This window comes from Patella vulgata, chromosome 6 (genome assembly GCF_932274485.2).
Source record: "Patella vulgata chromosome 6, xgPatVulg1.2, whole genome shotgun sequence".
Classification (NCBI taxonomy): Eukaryota; Metazoa; Mollusca; class Gastropoda; family Patellidae; genus Patella; species Patella vulgata.
This window is the reverse complement of record NC_065884.2, coordinates 45,937,812-45,959,100: the sequence shown is the minus strand read 5'-3', so window position 1 is coordinate 45,959,100 and position 21,289 is coordinate 45,937,812. Positions and strand designations below refer to the sequence as shown.

General features: G+C 34.5%; 1 protein-coding gene across 4 annotated transcripts in view; it reads left to right on the top strand.

The window, feature by feature from the left end:
* LOC126823712 (ETS-related transcription factor Elf-4) overlaps positions 1–21,017 on the top strand; it is a 51,784-nt gene extending 30,767 nt beyond the window's left edge. For 2 of the 4 annotated variants that reach the window (XM_050552673.2, XM_050552675.2), the window contains exons 2-9: positions 10,459–10,506; positions 10,779–10,893; positions 12,629–12,706; positions 13,616–13,756; positions 14,233–14,355; positions 15,231–15,350; positions 15,831–16,020; positions 17,083–21,017. In XM_050552673.2, the coding sequence (XP_050408630.1) occupies positions 10,459–10,506; positions 10,779–10,893; positions 12,629–12,706; positions 13,616–13,756; positions 14,233–14,355; positions 15,231–15,350; positions 15,831–16,020; positions 17,083–17,182 (915 nt within the window). In that variant the 3' untranslated portion in view covers positions 17,183–21,017. Of the gene's footprint in view, positions 1–4,794; positions 5,064–10,458; positions 10,507–10,778; positions 10,894–12,628; positions 12,707–13,615; positions 13,757–14,232; positions 14,356–15,230; positions 15,351–15,830; positions 16,021–17,082 lie in introns of those variants that run through there. The other 2 variants (XM_050552674.2, XR_007681269.2) reach the window with 2 other exon arrangements.
* The last annotated feature ends 272 nt before the right edge of the window (positions 21,018–21,289 follow it).

The window sequence follows — 21,289 nt, the reverse complement described above, 5'->3', positions numbered from 1 at the left end:
GTGTGCCTCGGATGTGTTCTGGCGGTTTCGTGTGTGAGTCATATTAAATAATGAATATCCGAATAAGATGCAACCCTAAAAAAGAGACACGGGTGACTCATAAAACGGAAGCATTTTTTGAGGGAGATACCTTTCTAGATATTTGACCTGAATGCGGTGACAATGCCGGTGACTCAATAATTTGGCCCAGAAACCTACTGACATAGTGAAACAGAGAAAATGAGGAAAAAAAAAGAAATTCACCCAAAAGAGAACAATTAACAGCTGTAAATATATGTCCTTGTGTGGGTTGTCAGTCATTTATAAAAAGGGGGCAAATGTAGACACCTTTATATAATTCTGTGCAGTGACACAGTCATGAGTCGGAAGTCCATTACAGCCATATAAGGTATGGATACTTGGTTGACATAAATTGGAACCATGACAAATAAATTTATATGCAATATGTGCACGTATTTTAATATGACCATATAACTTACTTCCCACAAGAAAAAGAGCTCCAAATTGTGATAAATAGTTTTTTGTGTTTTTTCTTTTCGTACATTTGTTTAGGATTTTCCATCCACATACATATAAGTAAGCACACGTATCATAGTTGATGATTTCTGAAGACGCCGATACACAGTAAAAAATAACCACGAGGAAATGCTCTCCGTTATAATCTTTCCAGTATATATTTAGAGACATGTTCCGCATATTTCTGAAGTGTGTTGATGCCTTACAATGCATAGAACAGTAGTTTGAACTACCAACAAATTTAGGAGTAACTGTGGCCCCGTTGGTAAGACGTTGGCTCGCGTTCGATCCTTGTGTTAACCGAGAATATTCATCGGGATTTTCCGGCGAGGTTACCTCATTGTCAGTGGTTCGGGACAGAGGGCACGGCAAATGGACAACGCATATAGTCGTTCGGATGGGACAAAAAATCGCGGTTCTGTTTACACATTGGTGTGCACGTAAAAGAATTCTTGACGGTTGGAATTCTATATAAAAGTAGACCGTACGAGTAGGTCGTATGCCAATCTTCATTAGCCCAGTCGGTCCAGAAGCGTGGGACACTAAACCCCCATTTCATTTCTTTTCACCAATAAACTCGGTTCATGTTTCAACATAGGTAAAAATGGGTGTATTTGTTAATGAAACGGAAATAGAAATTATTTTGCATTTTTGTGTTTTCTTGTGACTCAGTAATCTTGGCCTACAAACCCAGTGACACAATGAATCAGTGACGGGAACTTTACCTGGATGAAGAAAAAAATATGTCAAAATGACACAGTTAGCCAATAGATAATATCGTTATTTATCTAAGCTGGTTAGTATAGCAAACCAGGGTGATAAAAAAAATTCTGATTATGCAACAAATTCTGTATATATGTCGATTTAATCAAATGGGATACATATATATTTTAAAAGTATCCCCCAGCTTATTATAAATCAAATTTATTAAAGTTTTTTTTTTTCAGTTTATAGGTGGATTTAATAAAACAGGATACATTTATCTATGTATTATCGGCTTATTAACTTCAAATCCGAACTTTGCCCCAGTGGTTGTCGGAGTTTGGCACACTGATCAGCAGTGAATTTCGCTAGGCCGCTAGAATCACTGATAAGGATGACATCGATGCGACTTAATGAGCCAGAAATATTAACTTTTTCCTGCGACAAATTAAATTCTAAAACATTTCTTTTTTTATGTATTAGAAAATTAAAAAAAAGGCGTTTGACGTATTTGTAGGTAAAAAATTATTTTTTATTTAGTGCAAATGGGTATTAAAATGAGAAAAATGAGTCAATGATTGACGCCGCGTGATGAGACGTCACGTGTTAAAGGTAGTCATCTTTTACAGAGATATTAGAAGACTTTGGTAATCCTCTGTGAAACACATTGGGAGTTTGGGTGACCGCTCCAGTTTCTTCCCACTTCTAAAGATCACTGCGCAAAAGTAAATTACTGAAATGAAAATATCCCATTAGTCTCCAAATGATCTGGGTTGTATTGTGTGGACGTTAAACCCTCCTACTTGCTGGAGAAAGTTCAAATTTTTATTATCTGCTTAAGAAACCTGAGACTGGTCTTCCCAGCAGAAATATCGCATGGTAGCTGTGTCCTATGGTGTTCTATTTCAGCTACTTCCCGCGTCGCTATATAGAGAAGAAGAAAAAACGACGTCGCCCTTAAAAAAAGCCACGCGTTGCCTTTTGCATCACGCATCGCGTCTCGCTATTTAAAATTTTATTTCATTTATAGATTGGCATCCCTAAGGGAGACTTCAATATATTACAATTTACAATATATTCTTAATGACTAACAAACTTGTTTCTTAATTTAGCTGTACATTCAATAATTATATTCTCCTGTTACATTGAGCGTTTCATCGCCAAAACTACAAACTATATCCGTTTAGAAAAAGCGACGCCCTATGCGATACAAAGGGTGGTAAACGCGTCGCTTTTTAAAGGGCAACGTCGACTTTTTAACATTGATAAAAGCGACGCATGAATTTTTTCGAAGGCGACACGGGAAGTGACTGAAATAGAACACCATAGTGTCCCCATCATCGCAGTTGTCTTAATGTAGTCTACACCATTGTCAAAAGCGTGACCTTCGTTACCACTTGCAGTGGCAGCATCATTTCCCCGTATAATCTCCGTCTTCGTAAATTTGATCATCGCTGAAAAATCACTATAACTTCACCATCGAGATAAATAATATCACATAAAGAATTAGTAAATAATATCACATCAAGAATTTGTCTGACCACCAGTGTAAAATGAACGAGTTTTTATGCTTATGAAAAAAACCCCAGAGTAATATAATATATAATATTGATTGGCATCCAAGGATCAAGAGAGCGAGACGACCTAGGCATTATGTAACTAAACATGTTTCTATTATTAATTTAGTATCCAAGAATATTGAGAATTTTCTTTTTCTTTTTTTCTTTCTTTCTGGGAATTAAAAATGCAACTTTATTTTTTTAAAGGCCTTCGAGAAGTATGGAGATACTTCTACAAGAAAGATATAGAGATTTATTAAAGATACATTATGGGAGATTAGATAAAGAGTGGCAGTTCTCACTATAATAGTTAAAAACTAGATGGGATTTGCTGAAAATTGCAGTCAAATTGATCCAGTCTGATGTGAGAATTTAGCGATTGAATTTTCGGCTTAGCCTCGATCATAATTACAAAAGTCGGTACGATAAAAAACATAGTCTCGATTATCCATTTCTCGATCTAATCATGAATGAGCATTGGGCAGCAGATGAAATTCTTATCCAGTAAATATCGCAGGCTAGCGATGACATCGAGTGTTGATTATGGTCTGGACAAGTTAATTAATGTCTAATTAATAATTTAGATAACATTTCAGGCCCAAAGAAAGACCTACAATAGGCAGATTTAGCCCTTGCATAATGTATGTTTAATACTTTATTTATCTAAAATACATAACGATAAAACCAATAGTACCCAATGTAAACTTTAAATGATTTGAATAATATTTGAACCAATTGGTCAAAAAAGATTACAACGTCGTATGTGGGTCTTGCCAAGATTTCTACTGGGATTTTGTAGATCAAGCAAACATTTAGGGAACAAATACTATGTACATTAACCGCGTCAACATTTTCAGCATCGCCATTGGAAGTGGGCGACGTTTCAGTTTCAGACTCAACATTAGAACTAGTGATACGGAACACTGACATTGAGGATCACACTTTGATAAAGTAGACTGCAATAGAAAATAAATTTAGCAGTTTCAAGTGTTGTATGATTTCAATTTTAACTACAAAAAGAGTCTGTTTTAAAAACTGAAGTTGGCATTATATATTAATTGTTTTCGGTTGCAGGTACTTGGTGGCTTTGCCTATGGGTGCAAGACAGTCTGGCAACGACCCTGCTTGTGCCGGTATCGAAATAACAATTTTAGATCTTTGTTCACATTCTTTTAGTCGTCAGATTATTTTGCATTTTTTTGGTTTCTTGTGACCTCAGCCATCTTGGCTCACAAACCCTTTGACCCAATGAGTGTTTTCCCCCGATTCAATATACCCATCAATAGATGGCTATGTATGTCAAATATCTTACTATGGGATATTCATTAATAGAATATTAATTATCTCCATTAATTATCCCCTTCCTTTTATTTCACTTATAATTTTGGTTGTTCGTCAAGCGGATTATATTACTCACATTGTCATTTCATCTTATAATTGTGACAATAATTAAATATTCAAATGATCCATAGATATGTGTGCACTTAAGTCATTCCCAATAACATCACCAAGTTAATTGCACTCAACGCTTTCATTCATATTATGAAGTGCTTGTTTCCGATATCTATTATCCGTTTCTTTCCCTGCTATATTGTGACACAACGGAATCACGTAGACTTGATATGCAAATATGGGAATAATCATGAGTTTTACAAACAATATTCAATATAATCATAAATCGGTGCAGATACAACAACCCCTGAGTTTGTTCTACACAATATGCAATTATGTCACGGGGCGTGTTCAGAAAGTCTAGGGGTTTACCCGATAATTTTATGAAATCAGAAGCTCCAAGACGTTATTTCGATAAATGCAGGAGAACAAAAATATGCTCTGCGCGAGTAATTACGAAATGTATTTAAAAATTTATCAGATGACACATGCTGTAAATATGATAGGCTATGATTACTATGCTGGTCGATAGAGTAATATATAGCGCGCGACAACGTGACTGCATATGATTTGAATCTATATTTAGCTAAAGGGTTTATCCCCGTACGTTGCATGACCTAGAAATGCAAAAACTCTCCGGGAATTGGCTTTACCGCCGAATCATCCTTGACACCTTAACAGAGAATTACTACTATTCATTGAAGATTACTCATATAAAACTTAACTGTCATAAGATTTCAAAGCATAATTGCTCAAACAGATGTCCAGACAACATCTCTGACTTCAAAGACTTTTACAGAAGAATTTATTAATATTTTATAGTGTTTCAAAAACGCTATAAAGATATCTGTTCAACAAAATTTACGTTTTCTATACTCAACTTTAGTTCAACATGTAAGTATATTTATTTATATTACCCATGTGTGTTATTGTGGAGTTATTTCTCGATGCCGAGACTGTAAGACGAGATCAGAATTTGTAATGCACCAAACTAATATATTAGGGCAGATACATCAGTAAAATCATTATACACTTATGAGAATGTGTAATTAACATAAACCGTTGTACTGCTATGGTTACGTGTCTAATCATTCTATTTATATTAAGATTGCTATTAAGTTTCGGGGACCACGTGGCTAAGTGGGTAAGACGCTAGCCTGGAGGTCGGGTGTTCGGTCCCTGCATTGGCCGAGAAAGTTCATCCAGATTTTCCGGCGTGGTTCTCCCTTGTCAGTGATGCAGGACGGAGGGGCTGACAAGGAAAGCTGTCTAGTCGTTCGGATGGGACGAAAAACCGAGGTCCCGTGTACACATTGGCGTGCACGTAAAAGATCCCTTGGCAGTTGGAATTCGATATAAGAGTAGGCCGTAGTGCCGCTGTCCGGGCAAAATTTCCCTCATAGCACACTGTATGGCGTATGCCCGTCTTCATTAGCCCAGGTTAGGAGCAGAACAGTAGGACGTTAAACCCCATTTCATTTCATTTCATTTCTATTAAGTTTCGAAATAAAAGAAACAGGACGGACGCCTGATTTTATACGAGGTGGCGTGGAAGTAGTTACTTTAGTAACGTATTATATCGGCTAGCGTGGAAAGGATATTTTACTTGCACTATCGACTTGTGCACTCTAGCTTTCGTTTTCAGTCTACTCTGTCTGGTAACCGGATTTTAAAAAAAATCCAGATAGCACTTCGACCGCCATTTGATTACAATTATACAACATATTAACCATGTCCCCAGTTAGTAACCTATCTACTACGTATAGACAATTGTAACTATAGACAACTCAACCCACATTATATGAAAATAGGTTTTTCGGAGAAGACGGCTATTATTAATTTAAACGCCTGTCTGATTTCCACGCAATAGTAACGCACTTGTTTCGCTTACAGCACGCGACATATTTCACGTGACATAGCCAATAAAATAATATAAAAATGAATAACAGGAAAATCCAGTCTTTTTATGGTGAATTTGTATTATCATTTTAAAGGGAATTTCTTGAAGATGGGAAAAACCATCGTGACACATAATCAGCATGTTTCTTGTTAGACTATCGATCCAAATTGATGATGCGTTAGTCGATCGTTCGTCCGTCCGTCCGTCATCCGCAGAGTATGTAGTCGAAATTATTTAGGTCTACAGCATTATGCAATATGTGTAGCATTGAAAAGCGTTGACGCGGACATGATGAAGCCGCTTTGCTTCAGTGTCCATTGGTACGACTTATACATTAATAATGTATTCAATAATTTTTGTATATGGCGGATACTCTTTAATCAAATGGGACCACGGTCCCTTACTGACAAAGAGCGTCGGCTCACTGACCATGGGAGGCCCTATGTTCGATTCCGGTGTTACCCGAGAATGTTCCCAAAGTGTGCCAGGCGAAGGGCCTGGCAATGACCAGTGTCTAGTGTTTCTGATGGTTGAAAATAAACGAGGCCCCGTGTACACGTTGGCGTGCACGTAAAGGAATCATTGATATATCCGCGGTCGGATTAGTAACATAAAACGGAGAGCAGAAAACGAATTAAAATGAAGAACCCTGATTCCGTAAACATCGAACAAAATATGTTAGTAAAATTGAGCTATATGTATGATATACAATGTCAATAGTTCTGTCCATGACACAATAAATGATTTATACAACCTTGAACTATTCGTATCAGGATGCATAATAACTGTACTTACCGGGGTTTTCTTTAGCGTGCAATAAGTGTTCAGAGCAATAAGTGTAATCGACCCTGAAAGCTTAAATAGAGTCTTTGTGAAATCTTTGTGACGAATTTAAAAGTAATATATAATAATTACACATAACATATATGGCGTTTTTGTGAGTCGATTAGTTTAGGTTTTGATTTGCTAGTACGATTTGGTATGATTTCGATTTGATTAGCTATGGTCCACAAATGTGAAATTTGATAATTACGATTTGGTAAGATGGCTGCCATCACGGACACCGATCAGAAAAAAAATTGTCTCTGCTAATTATTGATGACTTGTTAAAGACAAATGAAGGTTATCTACGCAAAAAAGGAAAAATGGTTGCCGTTAGAAACAATCTCCTATGTCCAACAAGTTCAAGTATTTTTTTGAAAACTGAAGTGACAAAACATGTAAAAAGTTTACTGAGAAAACCTAGGATCGAGGAATATATTGAAAAAACTGTAAATGAAAAAAATTGCTTAGAGGTGATCTAACATTTTTGTGGACTATAAAGTTAACATTAAACACGTCAAATGCGTTTTTAAAAAAACATTTTTTATGGAGAAAAACAACAATAAGCATTAAAAATTACTTACGACTTCGAACATTCCGCCATTTTGAAAAAGTCAAATCTAATCGCCTAAACACCTCCTGGGACGATTAGGTCGATTTGCCTAATCAGTTGAGTTAAATCGTCTCACAAATGTAACGATTAGCATAATCAACTTGGTTCACAAATGCGTATAATAGCTAATCGGTCTAATCTAATCGGTTCACAAAACGCCTATAGATTACAGTAGGACGTCTAATAAGGTATAAAGTACATGCGATGAAATTACAGCTGGGCTTATAAATATAAACATAGATTATAGCATTGGCTACTGATTACCAATAGAAATTCAATGTTGGAAGAAGGACAATAATGAGAGTAAGGTTCATATTACTGATCAGAATTCATAAACACTGCACGGGTTATTAAGTCAACGTCTAACACTTCGATAGACAGTCTTATCTTAGCGAGTCCACGAATTGCCGTCACACATAATTGTCTAGGATCAGCTATATATGATTTGAATTATTATTTTTTTATTTCATTCAAACAAATTTTCTTTGTCATAGCTTTTTTTAAAATTTCGACTAGTGCTTGTGCCCTGCGGAAAGCTATCACACTGATCCGCAGTGAATATTCGCTTGGCCGCTACAATCACTGATAAGGATGATATCGATGCGACTTAATGACTACAAAATATTAACTTTTTTCTTTCGACAAATTAAATTCTGAAACATTTTTTTCATTTATTAGAAAAATAAATAAAGTCGTTTGAATTGTTTGTTGGTAAAAATCATTTCCTATTTAGGGTAAATGGGTATTAAAATAAGTAAAATTCACCATTTAGCCCGAATCCGTGACGTCTTATGAAAACAATGCACGCGCTATTGAGCCAATGATGGACGCCGCGTGATGTGACGTCACGTGTCGAAACAGTCATCTGTAACAGAGATATTAAAAAATCTCTGTGAAACAGATCGGAAAGCTATGACAAAGAAAACATTGGGGCCGATTTAAGATTAATGACATGACAGTGAAGGACCTGTATACTTAAAGGAAGATAAGCACGCTAAAGAAGAACTCAGAGAGAGAGAGAGAGAGAGAGAGTTTAACGTCCACTCGACACAAACTAGGTCATTTCGGGACTAACATGTGGTTCAATTTTGTTTTCAATAATTCGCTTGCGCGTAGGGGTCTTTGGCAGTGGGGAGAAACCGGTGTGGACCCGGAGAAAACACACCAGGTTGGACAGGCGACCCTACTCCTTGTCACGTACAACCAGGGAATCGAAACCACGCCAGTTGACTCAATGACAGACCTTGTGATACAACGCGCACGCGCTATCCATTCGGCTACCCCCCCCCCCACACACACACACCCCGTGTCATGATGCATAGATAGAACTGTTGACATATCATACATATAGCTCAATGTAACCAACATTAGAAGCAGTTATACATTAAATGGAATTATAAGTAACGTGTCTCATAAAACAATTATATTGTTCTGTATCGAGTAAACAGTTTAAAGTGGAATAATTAAAAAAGTCGTACAATATAGATGTTGCACATCTTCACTCCAAATTGCAGGTCCAGCATTCAGATAGTGTTAACATAATAAAAAGTTTTTAAAAAATTTATACCCCATTCAACTTTAAATAGTGTACTATTTTTTTCTGGGCCACCACATATTGTTAGGAAGTGTGCTTCCGCAATAATTTCTTTGTGCAATAATTGAGAACCTCCCATGACCAAGGGAAGAAATGTCTGTTTGGTGAGTCGCTTTATTTGTCCCGAGCCGTGTCTTTTACGATTAACAAATAATTAATACATATTGCATAAATACCAATTTATACATTTCTACCATTCCAAATAGACTAGTTTGCCAGTGGGAAACTATGACTGTAATAGAGTGGTTCTCAACCTTTTTTTTGCCAACACATGAAAAATAGCGGCAAACCTGGCTAAATATATATGAAAAATATGTAAGTTTTGCAAAAAAAAAACAAAAAAAACAAAAACCCATGGCAAGTCATAGAAGGCACACAACCGTAGACACATACTTGTCCCATATACAAATATAATGACTCAAACTAAATTAAGAAAAAACACAGCTATGAACTTTCTTTTATTGCAGTGTTTTATCAGCCAAATAGCTGGCTTCCTTGGTGAAATTTTTTTTAGTGTGCTGTTCAAAATTTCTCGGCACACTTAGGAAGATCTCGCGGCACACGTTGAGAATCAATACTATAATATAACTCTGATATAGACTAATGCATTTTTAATATCCCGTAACATAAACATGTTACTGGATTTTGGTGTTCTGGTTTTATTCCTTCTAGTCGTCAAATTTGGGGATTTGGAAGAATATGTTATGCAGATTAAATCCACCATCAGATTGTGAGAAGAACTACTGTCGACATTTATGGTGTGCATTTAGTGCCAAAAATCATCAATAAAAATTATCAATATTTCGAAACAATGTAGAAATTTTACTACAGCATATTTAGAGGTTGTTACTTGTCACATGTTATATAATGGGCGTTTTTAGAACAAACATTGAAAATAAACTTTGAAAATCAGTCCACATCGCAAAATTCCTGTATTTCATGGTACAGTGCGAGTTTATTACAATTTGTACTATAATGAATTGCATATTCCAACCTATTATTATTTGCAACATTAAAGCACTTTTTACATATTGTTAACCTATTGACTGTATAAACTATTCTCCAGTAAGTATAGATTACATTATTTCCAAGAAATCACAAAACAAAATGTATCTCCCGACGGTATATAAGCAGTGGTTTTGTGTGAAATTAAAATGTGTCTGGCGGTTTGTATTCTCCTTTCTCTTTAAAACATTAGATAAAAAAGTGCCCATCCCCTTCTCGACTACCGCTGATTAGTGTGTGTGTGTGTGTGTGTGGAGGGGGGGGGAGGTATAATGTGGCTTGAATAGGGTTATAATACCTATTATATGTATAATAAAGGCCCAATTTAAAAAAAAAAAATTATTTTACTTTACAGAGCCTTGACATTATGGCGGTCGCTGTCCCACAGTTCCCATACATCGATGTAAGTATAAACGAAGGTAACTTCTGCTCCTGATAAAAAAAAACAAAAAAAAAAACAAGAGAAACAACCGCTCTCCTACTGAAAGCCTTCGGGTGTTTTAGAAATCATTATCCGTTACGTTCTTCTCGTTTGAACAGCTCCTTTATGCGTGCATTTTGTGGATACTGATATTGAACGTCAATTTGTTTCATCCCCAATTATAATTTATTCCGATTTTATTCCAATGTTTATAATATCAGAAATCAAAATGTCGATTCTTAATATTTTAACAGTTTAACAACAGATTCACGTCGATGGAACCAGAAAATAATGATTACAACGGATCGTACCAAGGAATCCCGTTGAACTACAACTGTGATATAGGAGGCCTACCTTCTGTTATTAGACGTAAGTTATAGCATAATTTACTATTAAAATTTGTATATTAAAGATACATTATGTAAAGATACATTAGATAAAGAGCTGGCAGTTCTCACTATGATAGTTAAAAACTAGATAATGTAAAGGGAATTTAGTGAAAATTTCAGTCAAATTGATTTTAGCGATTGAATTTTCGGCCTAGCCTTGATCATCATTACTAAAGTAGGTACGATAAAAAATCATAGTCTCGATTATCCATTTCATGACTAAATCATGAATGAAAGTTTAGCATCAAATCGGATCCTAATCCAATAAATATCACAGGCTAGCGTTGACATCAATAGTTGATTATGGTCTGGATGAGTTAACTAATGTCTAATTAATAATAATTATCTAGACAACATTTCAGACCTAAAAAAAAAGACCTGCAATAAGCAGATTGAGCTCTTGCATAATGTTCTGTTTAAGGCATGTTTGGGCTAAAATTAAATTACGCTAATTTAAATCCCACAATATATCGATGTGAAGGTCAGATTTCAAAATAAGCCCACAATAACGGTACAGGTAAAAAGGGCATAAATGGGAAAATGTGAAAATTTATGCAACAAATGAAAAAGTGTATATACTTTGTTTAGACACAATTTAATCAAACTGCCTTATTATCAACTATTACGAAATTATTATATCAGTCCCACAACTGGTCTATAGCAGGGATTTCACTGCACATCAGCTAGGTTACATCAAATAAGCAAATAAAAATATTTTAAATGATAATTAATTAAATCAATTACTTATCGTTGTGCCATTTTTCTACGCCCACATTGAAATTTATATGCGTTATTTAAATTAGTGAAACCACGAAGCCTATTGAGTTTCAGCAATTTACAGTAATTACTTCTAGAGTTATGGCCCTTGTTTCACTTTGTTAACCCATGTTAATGCTCGACTGATGAAAGTTATCATTCGATATGTATGAAATTTATATGCACCATTTAAATTTTTAAAACAGAGGCCTATTGAATTTCAGCAATTTCCGTCAATTTCTAGAGTTATGGCGATTGTGAACCTTGTGAACGTTTGAATGACAAAAGTGATCATGTGATCTATATGAAATTTATATGCATTATTTAAATTAGTAAAACGCAAAAGCCTGTCAAATTTTAACAATTTCTGTCGATTACTTCCAGAGTTGAGACACTTGTTTCAGTTTGTAGAACCTTGTAAACCCTCAAATGACAAAATTTATAATCTGATCTTATGGAACTGACTTGTAAAGGTCCCCAATTACCTACAATGGAATAAATATGCGACAACCCTTGTCGGCCGCACTGACGATTTAGCTGCTATGGGCGTATGTTTCGTTGCCCGGCAACCTATCTTTCCACTACTTATCAGCTGTGGTGGCGATGTAATTTTTACGGTAACATTATATTACCTGTGACATTTTTACAGTGCATGATGCGAGACATGTTAATTGCTTTTATTTAAACCATTTTATACGCGTGATATATTTTGAATTAATAAGCTGTTCTTTACTATTCATTATACTAAATTAATAATGGCCACCCAACAGTTGGTGCTAAAAAGCAGGACGTTTAAAACCATTCCAGTTCATTATTACCAGGGTTGACTGTATTGGGCTAAGCAAGGCTAAGAGGTCAATTTATACCTTTGAGCAAAACATTAGATAATTAATATATTTAAATTCTGTAATTTTAGTATATTACATTCTATAATTGCCATATATACATTATTTATATAGAATCGATGTTTGAAAATCTACCGACTGACTATAACTCATTTGAATACGCCGCAATGTCTGAAATACAAATAAACCAAGGTAATTAACATTTATGTCATTGCCAAATGTAACATCTAAAGTCAAGAGTTTGTGGAAGTATTAATTCACTGATAGTTTAAAACATTGCTAGTGCCTCTTTATCGGGGCCGTCGGAATTGATTGGGCCGGTGGATTCAGCAATCTGAACGACAGACTCACCCTACCTGCAGAGAAGTGACTCTGACACAGTGAATAGCCATGATATCCATATGACGTTATCTAAACGTCACAGGTCATGAGGTCACATCAACAAACAAATGTAAACACCATCATTATGATCATTATCAACATTACGAGACACAATGTTACATTTGTTACATTGTAAACAATAGCCTTCTTGCAGCCTTTAGGACTGTATAATCCGTACAGAACGTCTTATCGCTTCTTCCAATGATTTTTCACAAAAATAACATCATCTACAACTCTAGATTTGACATCGGCTTATTGGCACTATTTTGTGCTTCGGTCGTGTCTATTTTAGATATACACAATCAATTCTGTTAATGTTTTTAGCTTGGGGATTGACTAAAAGTTAATTTATTTCACTTATAAACAAAAATTTAAAACTTTTACGCAATTTAAAAAAAATAGCCAAATTCTGGCTGGGATTACTGAGCAAAATGGCCATTCACTGTATACGTGCGAAAAAAAAAGCCAGCTACCGTTTAATTTTCGTACTTTAGTTACGTACGTGGATTCAGTAGTGTAACAGTCAATATTAAAAGACAAACACAAGCAGTAATTCTATGGTTTAGTTGATATGGTCTATAGCATTAGGAAGAAAACATAACAAATTAATTCGATAATATATGTAATTCAGGAAAGTCTCTTGTCTTTTATGCTTGTAAACGGTTAATGTTTATGTTATTAGTGTACACGACTTTAAATGTTGTTTTTATTTGTTTTCAGTATTTACAGAAGAGGTAGATGAAGACATACAGAATTTCATCATTGAGCATGATGCATCAAATAATTTTCCAAATATTTTTCCAATGTCAGCTGTAAATTTAGAGTCTATAAAACAAGAACATGATTCAGACAATGACAGTGGTAAGTAATGGGTAATACCCATGAGTGGTGTCGTGCTGTAGGAATGTGTTTATGAACGGTGTACATGACAGTATAGCGTCTCCAGTACATTGTTTGGGGGCGGGAACAGTGTTCCCTTACTTTTCCAAGTACATGTAAATCCATTCCAGTGCTTCAAATTCTGGAGTGAATGCTTTCAATTTCCACTGTTAAAATAAATATGAGGTAATGTTAACCTATTAACAGTGAAATATTTTGCAGGATCATCGCTTTGCTTAATTATATATGTAAAAAAATATTCAAAAATTGCACATTCAAAATGCACCCCTTTACCTATAGTTTTTAGTGATAATTTGTGCCTGACAATTTCTGTAAACAGTCAGTATATTATATATGCTCCTTGTTGATTAGAATAGCCCCATTTTTGAAGGGGTCTTTCAGAAATGATAGTAACTGTGTCGTTAAATTGTTTCTACTTTCTTTTATTTTGGTTTTAGTTCTACTAGATTTTGAAAACCTGGACTTCTTAGATGACCATTCTTCTGGTAGTGCGAGCGAAATGGATGACTCTAGTGATAGTATACATGCTGATAACAAGTCAACCAGAAGACCTTCATCAGGTTTGTTATTCTTCTTGTAACTCACAATACAATCAAAACATAAAATACAACTGTAAGCCTACTTTAGACATAATATTGAAGAGTTTTTATTTTTCTGTTAATTTGGTAATTAAACATACATTATGCAAGAGCTAAATCTGCCTATTGCAGGTCTTTCTTTAGGCCTGAAATGTTTTCTAAATTATTAATTAGACATTGATTAACTTCTCCAGGCCATAATCAACTCTCGATGGCATCAAATTTCTCCGATATTAAATAGATTAGAACAGTTCAGTCATATTTTGATTTAAGCTAAAAATGGAGGAGCGGGACTTATCGAACAATCAGTAGGGTGGTTGAAATTATTGCACACGTCTTGTCAAACCTTCAAAGGCTAATATCTTCGCTCGCAATAGAATAATTTGAATGAAATTTTCAAATTATTCCTTTTACATTATCTACTTTCGAACTATTATAGCAAGAATGGCTAGCTAATTATCTAAATCTTACATAATGTATCTTTAAACGTTTATTTTGTTCTATTGTTATAAGAAATTAGTCATATTGATTCTTGAAGAGCAAAATGAGAAGCAGTCTCAGGTGTTCTTAAAACATAAACGAAAACAATACTGCTGATTGCTAACTAGAAGGATAGTTTAGATCTGGAATTGAGAAGCCTATGGCTATTGGGATAATGATCTCCTAGGACTCTTCAAACGCGAAATGGTATCAGATATTCCATAAATAGTAAAGACACGCTGTCTAGTGCATAACACCCAATTGGATGTTTTCCAACAGATGTGTGTGTGTGTGTTTGACTCTTAGATCCATTCCATTTCAAATTCAGTTTCATTTGTAGTCACGAATTAATGAGCATGAAATAATTTATTTTAAAGATTCTGGTTATTCTGAAACGTCAGCAATTCTACCATGCTTTGAGAGTATCAGTAGAAGTGGGTCGTTGGAATCAGAAGATTCTGATATTGATGATAAACCTTACTGTAAAAGTAACCGAGGTAAGTAAATGTATCATCGTCGAATATAGATATAGCCAAACTTCTTCATATTTATTCGCTCTGGTCTGTGGATGCGCTAACACTATATTTTTTTGCATATCTTCAATTTATACATTCCTTTGCAATAGCATATATCTTGACCTTCCCCGCAGTTCAATACCATGTCACGATCCTTGGTATGGATGAACTGAATTCATTATATGGTATTAAGATTGTCCCACAGCAAAGGTACACACAAGAGATCGTCTCAGTCATTTGTTAATAGAAAAATTACGGTCTTATCTTTAATATGGATAGTGATTAACGTAGTAGTATGCAGCTGAGAACAGGTGTCAGGGACTAGGCTACTATCAGATTGATGGTGGGGGTAGTGCATGTCTCATAAATACAGCACACAGTGAAACCATTTGAACTTTCTTTTAAATCACCATAATCGGTGGCCTGAAACCTTGTTATGGACACCCTTTTCATATTTTTCAGGTGCCAAGCATAACTTGTTATGGAAGTTCTTACTGCAGAAGTTAGATGATCCTTATAATAAATGTGTGTCGTGGGTTGATAAGGAAGGGGGAACATTTAAATTTGAAGATACAGTCACGATAAGTAAAGAATGGGGATCGAGAAAGAGAAAGAACGATATGAATTTTGAGAAATTAAGCAGGGGAATAAGGTAAAGTACATATTTTTTATTCATTCGCCTTTGCTAAATTCTAATATTTTAATTAACTGCGATTTGCAGGAAGGGTGGATTTTGTTGGCGTCTGATTGGTCTTATTGTGTGCACTTGGATTATAGACCTGGGGTGAAGGGGGCAAGGATTTGATGGGTGTAGGGAGTGGTCTAACGAGTGCACTTACAACGTTTGTCACTGAGTCAAGTGTTGTGGTTTCAATTCCAGGTTTATGTTTGACAAACCTTGTGGTTTTCCTCACATGATTAATGAATCCTACAGACAAGAGAATTGTTTTAATAGTTTGTTCCAAAATGACTTGGTTTGTCTGCAGTGGACATTAAACCGCTTTCCCTCTCTGGTCTTTCTTTCAAGTGCTATCATAAATACAACCAGATCTTTCCATATGGCACCCAAGCATAAAAAGACAATGATTTTAGCAAATTGGTTTATTTTACTTAAGAAAACCAACTAGTAGCTAGTATTTATATGTTGTTATGACATAGAAATAAATGTAAGCATACCTTCTCTATTTAAGTCCCAGTGCGCCATTCTATTAAGCAATAGGAATCTCTAATAAGAATATTAGTCCAAAAATGCTTCTATTCCGTTTAATATGTGGAATTGACATTTCACTGATCTGTGCTGCTCGCAATGCAATGAATAAACCTTGTAAAATTTAATGAGGGGTCGGTACATTATCTAGCGTTGGTATCTTGATTTTGTTTTCTATCACTCAAAGCACATATATTAGTGTTGATTCCATAAATCTTATATACTTTAAATTGATATTATGATGTGTTATATAAATGTCAGTTATGGTTTGGTTGAATTGTTTTTATAAAATTGTGTCCAGAATGTTGTTTTTTTCATGTGTCTGATTAACCAGGTTTTACTGTACTGGTGTATGCCTCTATTGGTATTCAAAGTCTTTGCTGTGATAAATCCATTGGAAACTGACAATACAACAGAATCAATCCTGTTTTTGCAAATAAACACTATTATTTTCTAAAAATAACCAACAACTATATTTCAACAGTTTTTATTTATTATCTATTTCAGGCATTACTACAAGAGTGGTTTAATGTCGCGTGTCTCTTCTGAACGTTTAGTCTACAAGTTCCATTGGTCAAGTGTACCAAAACGCCACAGAAAATATTGAACTACAAAGATACTTCTCAAGAAGTTAACATAAACTCCATCCAGCTTAAGATTAGTTATATATTGATAAAACATTCCAGATTTCCTCCCATCGAGAGTCCGAGTGTTCGATAACTAACTACAAGGTTGAACAATTGAAAAGTGGCATTATTTATCTTGGTATAAGATTTCTGAATTGAATGAAGCACACACTTTATCAGGAATTATTGTATAAAAAGAGTGTAGGTTAGGAATCAGTAGAGGTGCCAGATACATAATGTTATAACAAAACCAGGTCCCGTGTTCAACTGATTAACTTATACTTAAGTTTAAAATTTAATTTTTTACCTGTCATAAGATATTTACTTCAAATCAGCTTTCAACTCTGTAAAGATAAGGAATAGTAGCTAAGATCTTTCTATAAATTTTGACCTTGGTGGCAATGGCACTATTTTATATCTTGAGGCCTATTTTCTTTACAATAATAGCTCACCTTACTGTCAGTGTTAAAAACACAAGCAATGATTGAATTCTCTGCCTCCACTTCAGTATATGCTTTAAAAAGCTGTGAAAATGCCCATTAAAATGAAACGCATCATGTAAAGCTTTATGTTATTCATGAGAGAATTAAGATAGGTTACCAGGCAATGAAACATACGCCCACAACAGCTAAGTCGTCCAAGGATTCAACAAGGGCTGTCACATATTTTTGTCTTTTGTCAGAAATGAAAACATTTACAACAAAATCTTACGAGTAACAACCCATTTGGGTTCTAGTTCTGCCCTGTTCTAACATTTAGAATACAGAACATTTAATATCAATTTCCATAATCATTTGAATTGATAGGCTTCTTCGTCTCATGACCTTCAACACCGTATTAAATATAAAGTCAATCGAGTGTGAACTTTAGCCTCTAAAGCGTCCACAAGATTTTCCAAAGTGATCAAGGGCCATAACTATGGCAGTAATTATCGGAAATCGTTAAAAATCAATAGGATTCACTGTGTATAAATTTAAAGTCAATCAGATATTAACTTTAGACTCTCTATGGCGTCCAAAAGATATTTCAAAGTGATCAAGGGCCATAGCTTTGGCATTAATTATTGGAAATCGTTGGAAATCAAGAGGCTTCTTCGTCTCATGACCTTAAATACTGTGAGGGCGTATAGAAACAAATTGTTGAACCAAACGTATTTTGAGGGGGTAGGGCTACCTTCTAAGTCTTTCCTAAATTCTCTCTCAAATTTTTTAAAATTTAATTTAAGCTAGTTAATAGACCAATTATGTATATATATTACAGACTTAATGGCAGGCGTCCGACCTGTATTGATAATTATAATATATATCTTGTTATTTGTTAATATTTTTAATATATCTTTTATACAGTTTATTTTATTTTGTTATTTTGTCTAAGATAACACTGAACTGACAGCAATTATCATAATCCAGTGTAATTTAATTTAAGCTAGTTAATAGACCAATTATGTATATATATTACAGACTTAATGGCAGGCGTCCGACCTGTATTGATAATTATAATATATATCTTGTTATTTGTTAATATTTTTAATATATCTTTTATACAGTTTATTTTATTTTGTTATTTTGTCTAAGATAACACTGAACTGACAGCAATTATCATAATCCAGTGTAATGGTGTTCTCATTTATCATGTTCACAACATAATGCAAAACTTCACCTGCGAGAGATGGTGTTATAAGGCTAAGGTGTTTAGTTATAGAAAAAATGTAATATCTATAACATCTTTCAAGCTGATCTGTTTAGATCTGACAAATCTTGAAATCAGGCAGGTCTAATAACACCAAGATGGCCTGATTGATATTTTTAAAACTAATTAGGCTTTATTGACAGATGTAATTATGTCTCATTAAATTAAAGAAAACCAATCACTACCAGAATCATTTATCATACTGTAAATAATATTATACAAAAATTCATGTTATATCATAAATGACAGTCATTAATTATTGGAGTTTTCAGTAATTAATTATTGGAGTTTTCGGGAATAAAGAACAAAGTTGCCATTTTAGTTGAACAAAATGTACTTTAAAACCAATCCAAAAAATGAACCTTCATCCAATACAGGTATTTTGATGTTCAATAATAAATGACTTTGCAAAAGCTCAATGTAATATGGCAGCATAAATAAACTGATATTTTTATACGCCAACATTTTTATGTGGACGTATATTGTCGTCGCCCCTGTCCACCCGTCCACAATTTGTTTGTGAACACTCTAGAGGTTACAATTTTTATCCGATTTTGATGAAACTTGATATATATGTTTATAACCCAACGATCTTGGTTCCTTTCGATATTCGCGCATATCGGACCGTAACCTCCTGAATTATGGTCCCTAATTGAACGAAAAATCGCGTTTTTAGCGTTCAAATATATCACTTGTTACACCATATGAGTTCGAATTTCGTGAAAAGTATGTAACTTCCTGGATTATGGCTCCTAATTGAACGAGAAATTGGCGTTTTTAGCGTGTGGTCCCTCTAGAGGTCACAATTATTATCCGATTTAAAAACCCCAAAAGACCTCTTAAATATATCACCATTACATCATTATGAAGGTTTAGTTTGAATTTCATGAAAATCGGACCGAAACTGCCGGACAAAACGGACGCTCCCTGTACGCAAAAGTATGTATTATCAAGGTTGTGGACCATCCTGGATTATGGCCCCTGATTGTACGAAAAAATCGCGATTTTAGTATGTTGACCCTCTACAGGTCACAATTTTTATCCGATTTTAAAAATTGCTAAAGATTATCATCGTTAAATTAAAAACCATTTAAATATATCACCGTTCCACCATAATGAAGGATGCGTTCTAATTTCGGGAAAATTGAAACGAAACTGCCCGACAATATGGCTGCTCGTTGTACGCTAATTGTGTACAAGTATGTAATATGAAGGTTGTGGACCCCCTAGAGGTCACAGTTTTTTTCCGATTTTGATGAAACTTAAAATATATCTTTATATCCCAAAGATCTCAGTCCCTTTCGATATTCCTGCATTTCAGACCATAACTTCTTGATTATGGGCCCTTGTGGGCGTATCTTGCCTGACAACCGCTGGTTGATAATTATAATAATATTTGTGTTCATATTGTTGTAAATACATTTCTTCTTGTATTCTTATAAATGTATTCATGTTATATCAGTGTATCATGTTTGTTAAACAGACAGAACCCCATTGAAAAAGGAAAAAAATGTATTCATGTTCTTTCAGTTTATGCCCATACATGTTTATATTCTAAAATAATATTTTATAATAATAATGCAATGATTTAATTTAGTTTGATGTTGGAATAGAGTCATTCACATCATCTTTTGTCAAAATACAGAAATAAGTATACCATCTCCTTTAAGAAGGAAATTACAAAAATGTCAGTGCCGGTGTAAATTTAGTGGCGCAATCACACATAGATGTAGCAGTTGCACCTTGATTGGAAATTTTATGTATACATGTATTTTCACATAACTGATGGCAGCTCAATACAATACCATTTTATAAAGGTCACATTTCTGTTGGCATTTTCATCTGAACATGTTTGTATTTGTGTAGTACCTGTAATGGGGTGTTTAGATACAATAAAATCTTTTCTTATATACAAGCCAAGTATTAGGTCATATACATTACCATCTTTTATTGTGTAGGCTATACTATATATTTGTAATTTGTTAAATTATATATAAAATAGATTTTAAATCTGCACATATAAAATATAAATTAATTTCTATATATAATCATCATTTTTTAAAAATCTAATCAGGTTTTGTTTTTGTTTTGGTTAATACGAAGAATAAAAAAACTATACATATTTCATTCATTTATCTAAAAAAAAATTACCTCAGTATTTAATATGGGGTTAAAAAATAGATATGGCACAACTATTCTGGGTCATAAGTTGCAGTGCTTGACTACAGTAATTTCGGGACTAACATGTTTCATTTTTATTTCGCATGCGTGTAGGGATCTTTAGCAGTAGGAGGAAACCTTAGGACACGAAGAAAACCCACAATGTTGGACGGGCGTACGAGTGGGGAATCGAAACAACGCAGCTTGACTCAATGACAGACCTTAAATTATGATGTCCT